Genomic DNA, 9,451 nt, shown 5'->3' on the forward strand with positions numbered 1-9,451 from the left:
CTGTGCGGGGCTCTAGGTCAAGCCAACAGCTTCAGCTGATAGCCAAGCAAGAAACAGTTTGAAGGTATTATGACCGCACGCCTTTTGCCTTCTCCACTGACTTAAGAACCTGACCCCTGAGAGCTGTACCCTGCTTGTGGTCTAGATGTTTCTGTGTTTTCTGTGCTTTCCAATCAGGCTTCTCTAGAACAGGGGATGGGGGTGCTGCATGCACCGTGACGTGATGATCGGAGCAGCCAGAAAAGCCCTGTCGGCCCCTGGCCTCCCTTCCACTGGCCCTGCCAACCTAGAAGTGCCTTTGGGTTACGGTACTGGAAGCCCCTGTCGACATGCGCAGCTGACCTGGCGCTGGCTGTGAGCTGAGCTCAGTGACTGAGTTAACTACCAACAGAGCTGAGCGTGAGAACAAAGAACAGGGTAGGTTTGGTGAGAGAAACTGGGGAAGGTGGAAGAGCTGGCATACGGGAGCCTTGTCCAAATGGAGGCCAGTCCAGCAGTGTAGGCGAGGCAGCATTTGAGAGAACCCAGCACCCTATGGCGAGGAGGCAAAGAGCGCCTGGAGAGCGGGGCGGGGCAGAGTACAGAGGGAGACAGTGAAAGTCCCAAGATGAACATTACACAACTGGAACCACCATCATTTAATGAGCACCCACGAAGCACTGCAAATCATGATCTCGTTTAAATGTAATGCTTACCAATAAGAAAGTCAAGTAAGTATTGATATTATCCTCATTTTAGAGATGAAAAAACTGAGACCAAAAGACTGACCCGAGCCACACAGCTAAAAAGTGGACGAGCCAGGATTCAAAGTCAGGTCAGCCTGACTCCAAAACTCATGTTTCTCTTCCACTAACATCCCTTAAGCTAGGTACTTCACCACTGGGCTTTGGAGACAGTTGGGTGGGGAGGTGCATATGGACCCACCGGGACCCCCAGATGGGGCTGATCACTCCCCAAGAAAGGCCAGTCCCACAGGGCCCCTTGTGTGCTGTGTCTGTGGCTTCTGCCACTGATTCATCCTCCTCCCTGAACTTTATAAAATCATTCTTGAGACTTTTTAATGTTTTATTGAGGTGTACGTTTACAATGACAGCAAACCTTTCAAACTACAGCAAGAGTAACCTGCCTCCTTGGCATATTAAAAAATAATGTTAGTGTGGGTTTTTACATCCCATAGGTTGGATTGCTCATAAGAGTGCTTCCTCGACAAGATTCTTTTTGAGGTTTACAGAAAGCGTAATAAAATATGTAAGTTACATTCCCACAAACAAAAGCTATAACATAAGTTATTTATAAGCGTGAGATACAAACAGTATCACGATAAATAAACCATAAGGGTACCTGCAACATCCATCTTAATGTAATTTGCCCAACAAAAGTGTTGAAACGAAGTCAAATTTAGTAGAGAAATCTGTCAGGAAGAAAGGAAAGTTGTAAAACACAAAATGGGGACAATGGCGGATGGGGTGGGAACAAACAAGGGCATGAGATCGGGTGTGCAGGCACCTCAGAAGGCCACGGCTGTGCCTGCCCTCGGTGCCTGCCCTCGCCCCCTGAGCCCGCGTGCTCCCAGCAAGCCCTGCTACCCACAGGCGCATGTGTCACCAGCCCGCACGAGGGAAGGAATCTCCCCTCCCCTCCCCCTTCCTGTCTTATACCCTCTCTCCTAACCCCCAGCCCTTTGGCAGCTCCCTCAGGCTGCTGCCAGCCTCCCTGCCAGGCTGGGCCATCCTCGAGGCCAGGGCCTGGGTCTGACTCAGCACAAGGATCCTGGAGATCATTCGTTCGCTCATTCATTCACCTACCACAGATAAAGCAGCGAACGAGGCAGAGTCTGCCTTCAGAGAGCTGGTGAGCAGGGGAAATACGATGGGTTCCAAAGGCAATGAGGCAATGATGAAAATAAAACAGGGATAGACAGTGGCTGGGGGGGAGGAGGGCTGCTTTAGAGGATGGGCAGAGAGGCAAGAGGTGGCCTGGGCCCTAAAAGGTGGAAAGGCAGGGCTTCCCTGGTGGCGCAGTGGTTGAGAGTCCGCCTGCCGATGCAGGGGACGCGGGTTCGTGCCCCGGTCCGGGAAGATCCCACATGCCGCGGGGCGGCTGGGCCCGTGAGCCATGGCCGCTGAGCCTGCGCGTCCGGAGCCTGTGCTCTGCAACGGGAGAGGCCACAGCAGCGAGAGGCCCGCGTACCGCAAAAACAAAAAAAAAAACAAAAAAGGTGGAAAGGCACCAGCCGTGGGCGGAGCTGGGGGAGGCGAGTGCTGAACTGAGTACAGGCGAATTACTGGACACACTTCTGACCCCTTCTTCCTTATCCCTCGTCTGACCTTGCTGTGTGCTATTCAGTTTAATACCGCAAACTCTTAATGACCATCCAGTGGGCCCTGGGCCAGCCCCAGGACATGAACTTGAACGCCACCAACACCATTCTGCCCTGGAGGCACTCCTGGAACAGTGGGGGACACAGAAGTGAGCCCACTGCGGCCGCCCTCACGCCGCTCCTGGGATCCTTCCCCTAGACCACCCACTGATTTCCTATGACTTCGAATCCTTACTACCTGCTGCCACAGCAAAAATGGGGGTATGAGGTAAAGGGAAAAGCACGGGCTTTGGAGTCAAGACAGTCCTGGGTTCCAATCCCAGCTCCAGCCCTTCCCCACCGCACGCCCTCTAGTCCTCCTCATCGAGGGAGGCAGCGATGAAGAGCTCAGACTGCATTACTCCCACTATCAGATGGGGAAATGGAGGCCCAAAGTTGGGACACGGTCCAGAAAATTGGAGTATGTGCTCAGCAAACACTTGAATAAATGAATGGATGAGTGAATACGTTTGGGCAGGTGTCTTTAGAGCCTTCCATCATGAGAAATAGAAGGGCCCCTAGAGACTCCAAACTAGGGGGTGTGAACTAAGGATGGAGGGTGGGCAGGTAAGCAACCTGGGACATGGCGTGTGTGCCAAACTGATGTGTTTGTGTCTTCGTCTATGGAAGTGGTCCATAATCTTTTCATCTATCTTGCAAATTTGGTTGCTGACCCAAATATGTTTAAGAGCCCTGATTCAAACCCTACCCCATTTTACAGACAGGGAAATTGATTCCCAGTTTACACAGGAAGTCGGCGGTAGAGTGAGCCCGAACTGGGTCCTCCTGCATGTGGACAACTGGAAATGCCGACATCCTGACTCTCATCCCTAAATCCCCCCTCTGTCTCCTATATGACACCCAGCAAGACCTCCAGCAGTGCTATCCCTTCTCCCATCTTCTCCATCGGGAGGAGGAGAGGATGCACTGCATCCTGGAAGTCTTTCTGGCCTCATGAGTCTGGGCCACCAGCTCCCAGATCTTAGAGATTTTCTCATCTCTGTGTGTGTGTGTGTGTGTGTGTGTGTGTGTGTGTGTGTGTGTATCTCCATCTCTGTCATTGTTCAGTTGATAGCAGGTAAGAATGGACAGCAAAAAATTACAATTTCAGGAACACTAAATACATATCAAACAATATTTGGCCAAAACAGTGCTCAGAGGAGAATGTCTGGCCTTAAATGTATTTAATAAAAAACAAGGAAGAATGACCAAAAGGAACTAAAATTTCACCTCAACAAACAAAGAAGAAATTAACGAATAAAAATAAAACAAACCATTCCTGAAGAAGATGATATTTTAAAAGAGGATAATGAAATAAAAGTCTTTTCTTTAAGACCAGTAAAATAGACAAACCTTTGGCAAATATGATCAAAAGGCACAACTGAGTAACAGTGAGAACGAAATGCAGAGGATGTCAACACGGATTCAACATGGGAGTTTCAAAATAGGAGAGAATCTTCCCACAGTGTCACAACAATGAATTTGAAAACTTGGATGAAATGGGCAATATTCTGGGCACCGGCTTCTGAATTTGAGCAGGCGTCTCAATCACCTGGGGGGCTTGTTAAACACAGAGTGCTGAACCCAACCCCAGGGTTTCTGATTCAGTAGGTCTGGGCTAGGGTCCAAGAATGCGCATTCCTAACGAATTCCCAGGTGAGGCTGATGCCGCTCGTCGGAACACACATTGAAAACGCTGTCCCGGAAACTGCTACCCGTGCCGTTTACTCCTTTTCCTGAGCTGCCTAACAGCTCTGTTCTTTCTGGGTTGGGAAAGAAGTGGGGTTTGTGCCCAGTGGTCCAAAGCGCCTACTGCTGGATGCCTGAGAAGCTCAGGGTCCCAGGCAGCGGGGCACAGTGAGGTGGAGCCCTTCCCTACCCCAGGCGCTGTGCAGAATGCTTACTTGAATGAGCTCATTCAATCCCACGATGTTGGTACTGGTGCTTTACCGGATGGGGAAGCTGAGGCACAAAGAGAATTCCCTAGCCCACAGCTGATCAACAGAGGTAGGAATCCAACTCTTAAGCACTGGGCCACTCACCACGCCCTGGGAGCAATGTTGGCCACACCACCCACATCTTCTCCCTATCTCTGTGCCTGCCCACCTACGTGTGCAGCGTGGGCCTTGCTATTCCATGTAACAGAGCCAGGAAGCAGCAAAGACAGGCCTGGGATCCAGGGATCTGGAAGCCAGGAAGGAAGTGAAGCTGCTGGTGGAGAGCCTTCACCGGCCTCTGAGTCAGCGTGAGTCTCAGAACTCAGCCTCAGTCAGCTCATCAGGTACAAGATGGGGTTGAGAGCAGCCTTTTCCACACAGGGCTGTCGTGAGGAATAAATAAGTGCCCCAGCCCTTGCGTGGCACGTGCTAAGTTCTCAACTCACAGTTGCTCTATTGTTGCCATTAAAGTTATTATTACATAACCGCCAGAGTGTCTCCCAGGCAATTCCACAGACCTTCTCTCATTTACTTCTCACAGCCACCCTGGGGGTAGCTATTACCCTTTCTGCTTTTACAAATAAGGAAAATGAGGCTCCAGGAGATGCAAGAGAGACCCCACAACCCCCAGGCCCCCCGGAGGCAGAGCCTGAGTTAGAAGCAGGAGGCCCCCAGCCCAGAGCAACAGCGAAACTCCATCTGAAGGTCCTGGTCTGCAGAGGGCAGTGGAGGAGGGCTTGCCCAGGGCCCAGGAGCCCTGCTCTCCTCACCCCTCTCTGCCCAGACACCTCATTCTCCCCACCCAACACTGAGGTTCTGCCAGGGCCAGAGACTTGCCCAAGGTCACAGAGGGGGTGTTGACTCAGGCTTCCAGGCCTTAAGATTGTAAGTCCTGAGGCCTCTCCTTGTTGGGGGCAGATTACTAGGAAGAATCTAGTAATTCTGCTGCCCCCTGCCCTTCCTGGACCCCTGAGACTGACCCCACCGTAGACAAATACACCTCTCTCTCCAAGATACTGAGCCTCCGCAAATAAAATAAAACCGCAAACAAATAAACAGGAATCTTAAGAATAACACATCAACTGTCACGCTGGGCGGGTGGGGAGGGCAGCCACAGCTTCCCGTTTCCTATTACCTGCCAGGCCCTAACCCCGTGCGCTCTCCACATCTCACTCGCTGCTCGAGACCACCTCGCAATTCACGCATTCTGTTTTACAAACGAGGAAACCAAAGCCTAAAGCTATGAGTCCCTTGCTCAAGGTCACTCAGCTAGGATGTGACCTGGCCCAAATACAAACACCCTTCTGGCCAATGGAGCATCCCAGCTCTCACCACGTCGGCAAGACGAGGAGCACAAGGGAGGCCCTGCTAAGCGGTCAGCAGTCAGTTTGCACTTAACGATTTTAGAATTAGCAGGTAGAAAACGATTCTGTAAACCTTCCCTGGGGAGACAGATGAGACTAGGGGGGTGGGGGGCAAGGGGGGTTGACCGCCCTGCACGTCGTCCTGTCACCGGTGCCCCTTGGCCCGCCTGCACAGTCTCCGAGGGCGCGGGCAAAGCAAGGAGTGGTCTCAGCGCCCAGGGTTACCCAAAGAAATCCCGCTATTTGCTCTAAATATGACCCTCCCCCGCCCTTGCCCCTCGGCAATCCCAGGTCTGGACACCTGCCGCCCCTCGGGCAGGTCTCCCCGCGGGTCCACAGTCCCGTCCATCCTGCAACGAATTTCGAGGGACCGGATCTCGCTCCCCACCGGGCGACCCCGGGTCCCGTTCAGCCGGGCCTGGCACGCGTGGGCACCTGAGAGTCTCGCCTCGGTCCGCTTGCCTGGTGGGTGCCAGGGAGCGTCTCTAAAGTGGCCGCGACGCCGCGGCCGAAGCCCGGGCGGGGGTGAATTCTCCCCACGCGGGTCGGTGTCCTCGGGAGCGCGGGGCATGCTCCGGTGCTGTCCTCACCCCGCGCGCAGGCAGCGCACAGCTTGCGCCCCACGGTGCGCCCCTTTCGTTGCTCCCGAGGCGGTGGGGTGTCCAGGACGCTGCCGCGGATTCCGCAGGGTCGTTCCGGAGTTGCAACTCCATTGTAATTGAAAGGATTCATATTGTTTGGGTTTTGCTCAGATGAAAAAAAAAAATTTTTTGGAAGAAAACGAAACCCCCCTCAGCAAATGACAATTTCACCAGCAGAGCGCCCTGCCCGCCCGGCTCGGCGGCGGGGAAGCTGCCCCAGCCGGGAGGAGCGGGGAACGTCTCCTAATTGCAGCTTCGTTACATTTCGGGTTTGGGAGGCTGTGATTCAGGCGCTAATATCCGCCGCCCATTATCCCAGCTAATAAATTTGACCTATTGTTCGTTTGTTAAAATGATGTCACCTTGGAACAGTCCCTAAGCTCCTATTTCCATGAATTAGGCCTTTATTGAAAGCCAGGAGCCAATGGGAGGAGAGAGGCTTGTTGATCGCAGCCAATGGCTGCGGCGGGAGAGGAATTAGCAGCGGAAACTCCAGGTTCGGTTCAAGAAAGATGACACAGAGCCTGTCGGGCCCGCGCACTCTTGGCAAAGTTTCAGTGCGACGAGAGGCGCCGGGCGCTCCATGGCCGCGCCGTAACGGGGACCCAGCCGCCTCCCCGCCCAGCCCAGCCCAGCCCTTCCGCCCGCCCAGGATGGAGGCGCCAGCCAGCGCGCAGACCCCGCACCCGCACGAGCCCATCAGCTTCGGCATCGACCAGATCCTCAACAGCCCGGACCAGGACAGCGCACCAGCCCCGCGGGGCCCCGACGGCGCCAACTACCTGGGAGGGCCCCCCGGGGGCCGTCCGGGCGCCACATACCCGTCTCTGCCCACCTCCTTTGCCGGCCTCGGCGCGCCCTTCGAGGACGCGGGATCTTACAGTGTCAACCTGAGCCTGGCGCCCGCCGGCGTGATCCGAGTGCCAGCGCACAGGCCGCTGCCCGGGGCCGTGCCGCCGCCTCTGCCTAGCGCGCTGCCTGCCATGCCCTCCGTGCCCACGGTCTCCAGCCTGGGCGGCCTCAATTTCCCCTGGATGGAGAGCAGCCGCCGCTTCGTAAAAGACCGTTTCACAGGTGAGCAGGGTGTCCAAAAAGGCGCCGGGCCTCGGCCCTCCCGGGGCCAGAGGCGCCGCGCCCTACGTGCTTCACTCGGGGAAACGGTTGCGGAGGCCCAAGTGCGGTGGAGGCCTCAGCGCCCAGGGCCCCGGGCAACCATAGAGGGGAGAAAAATCAGAGAGTTTGGGGGAAATAAGCCTGTGCCCGGGGAAAGAGGGGGACATCTCCCAACCGGCTTGGTGCCGCTGGGGACCCTCGGGACCAACGAAATAGCGTAGTACTCTGCGCCCCACCGGGCGGCACCGGGTCCGCATGGTGCCTGAACGGCAGTCGAGCTGGGCCGGGCTTCAGGGGGCCTCGTGTGTCTCCGCAGCGGCGGCGGCGCTCACGCCCTTCACCGTGACCCGGCGCATCGGCCACCCTTACCAGAACAGGACGCCGCCCAAGCGTAAGAAGCCGCGTACATCCTTTTCTCGGGTGCAGATCTGCGAGCTGGAAAAGCGCTTCCACCGCCAGAAGTATCTGGCCTCGGCCGAGAGGGCGGCGCTCGCTAAGTCCCTCAAAATGACGGACGCGCAGGTCAAGACCTGGTTCCAAAACCGGAGGACCAAGTGGCGGTGAGAGAGGCCTGGCCCGGCCCACCTTGCACCGGCCCTTCGCCCGCCCCGCGCCGGAGCCTCGCGTTCTCCCCACCCTGCGCTACCTCCTACTCGCCCTCCTAGGGCTGCACCTCCCCCCTCCTTCCCAGGTTTTATCTCCCAGCTCGCCCTCCCGCGCGCCTGTCCTCATCCGTGTCTGGAATTCTCCTCCATTCCCATCCCTGTGTCGCTTTCTTGAGCCTCTCCAACTCTCTCGGTGTTTTATTCGGTCTCCTGCGCTCGCTCGGTTTCCTCTCACCTGCCCCCCGCCAACACCCCACCCCATCCCGGGCCTCTCGCGCTCCGCTAAACCCTCCCGCTTGCCCCCTGCCCTTCCGATTCCCGACAATCCGCGCGGGGCTCCGGGTTCCCGCTCTAGCTCCCCATCCCGACTCCAGCCCTGTTTTTATCCGATCGCTCTTTCGATCCAACCCGTGAACGGCGAAGCGATCGCGTCCTGCAAGAGGGGTTTGAGACAGAGCCTGGGAGAACCGGATGAGGCTGACCGGACCCGGGGACACCGCGAGGTGCAGAGCCTGCCCGCCCACCCGCGGGCCCCAGTGACCCGGCCGCCTGTAGGGCCTAGTCAGTTACACACACGCCCTGCCCTTGTTACCCCGCAAAGAAACAATCTTTGTTGTCGGCGAAGCCACAATACCCGGGTGTGCAAGTGGGCGGCGGGCGGAGTTTCCTCCCGGCGATCTCCCCGCGCACAACAAAAACAAACGATCCCAACCCACTCCGCGGACCCGCGGGTCCCCGGCGCACAAGGCCGGCGGGGAAGCAGACTGACTCTGCGCCTCGAGGCTCCCGGCTGGCTTTGGCTCCCGGGCGGGTGGGGGCCCCGCCGGCGGCCCCGCGGTGCCGGGTGCCTGACGGTGCTGTCCCTCTCCCTCCCCCGGTGCAGGCGGCAGACGGCGGAGGAGCGGGAGGCGGAGCGGCAGCAGGCAAGTCGGCTCATGCTGCAGCTGCAACACGACGCCTTCCAAAAGAGCCTCAACGACTCTATCCAGCCCGACCCGCTCTGTCTGCACAACTCTTCGCTGTTTGCTCTGCAGAATCTGCAGCCCTGGGAGGAGGATAGCTCCAAGGTCCCCGCCGTCACCTCTCTGGTGTGAGCCGCCAGCGCGCACCGTCACCAAGTATCGCCGCCCCGACCCGGCGGGGCGCCCCGGCCCCCCAGCCGGTCTGGGGGGGGAATGGAGGCCGAGACGGGAAGGGCCAGCCAAGCTCAAGTAGGCCCCGGGGCGCGGCCGCATCCCCGCCGCCTGCGGAGGGGGGCTGGGCCCGGGCTCCGCGCGACTGCACAATCCGAGCCCCCGCCCCGCGCCCAGTCCCGCCCGAGGCCCGGGCCTGACAAAGAAAGCGCCTTACGTTTCTCCGCCCCTCGCCCGCAGCCCCCGGGCCGGGCGCCTGTATTATACTTTGTACACTTTTGCCCAAACGTGTAAATAAT

General features: G+C 57.3%; 1 protein-coding gene across 1 annotated transcript; it reads left to right on the forward strand.

Moving 5' to 3' along the window:
* The first annotated feature begins 6,954 nt into the window (after positions 1-6,954).
* Positions 6,955-9,113, forward strand: TLX3 (T cell leukemia homeobox 3). Its single transcript, XM_065875039.1, has 3 exons — positions 6,955-7,375; positions 7,731-7,974; positions 8,903-9,113. The coding sequence occupies exons 1-3, from the start codon at positions 6,955-6,957 to the stop codon at positions 9,111-9,113; spliced, it is 876 nt and encodes a 291-aa protein (XP_065731111.1).
* Positions 9,114-9,451: the final 338 nt, after the last annotated feature.

Source organism: Phocoena phocoena, chromosome 3 (genome assembly GCF_963924675.1).
Source record: "Phocoena phocoena chromosome 3, mPhoPho1.1, whole genome shotgun sequence".
Classification (NCBI taxonomy): Eukaryota; Metazoa; Chordata; class Mammalia; order Artiodactyla; family Phocoenidae; genus Phocoena; species Phocoena phocoena.

What these genes read in the sequence shown, in the direction of transcription:
- TLX3 (XM_065875039.1), top strand. Translation starts at nt 6,955, where the DNA reads ATGGAGGCGCCAGCCAGCGCGCAGACCCCGCACCCGCACGAGCCCATC. An exon ending in CGTAAAAGACCGTTTCACAG is followed by an intron (nt 7,376 to 7,730) that starts GTGAGCAGGGTG and finishes GTGTCTCCGCAG; the next exon opens with CGGCGGCGGCGCTCACGCCC. An exon ending in AACCGGAGGACCAAGTGGCG is followed by an intron (nt 7,975 to 8,902) that starts GTGAGAGAGGCC and finishes CCCCCGGTGCAG; the next exon opens with GCGGCAGACGGCGGAGGAGC.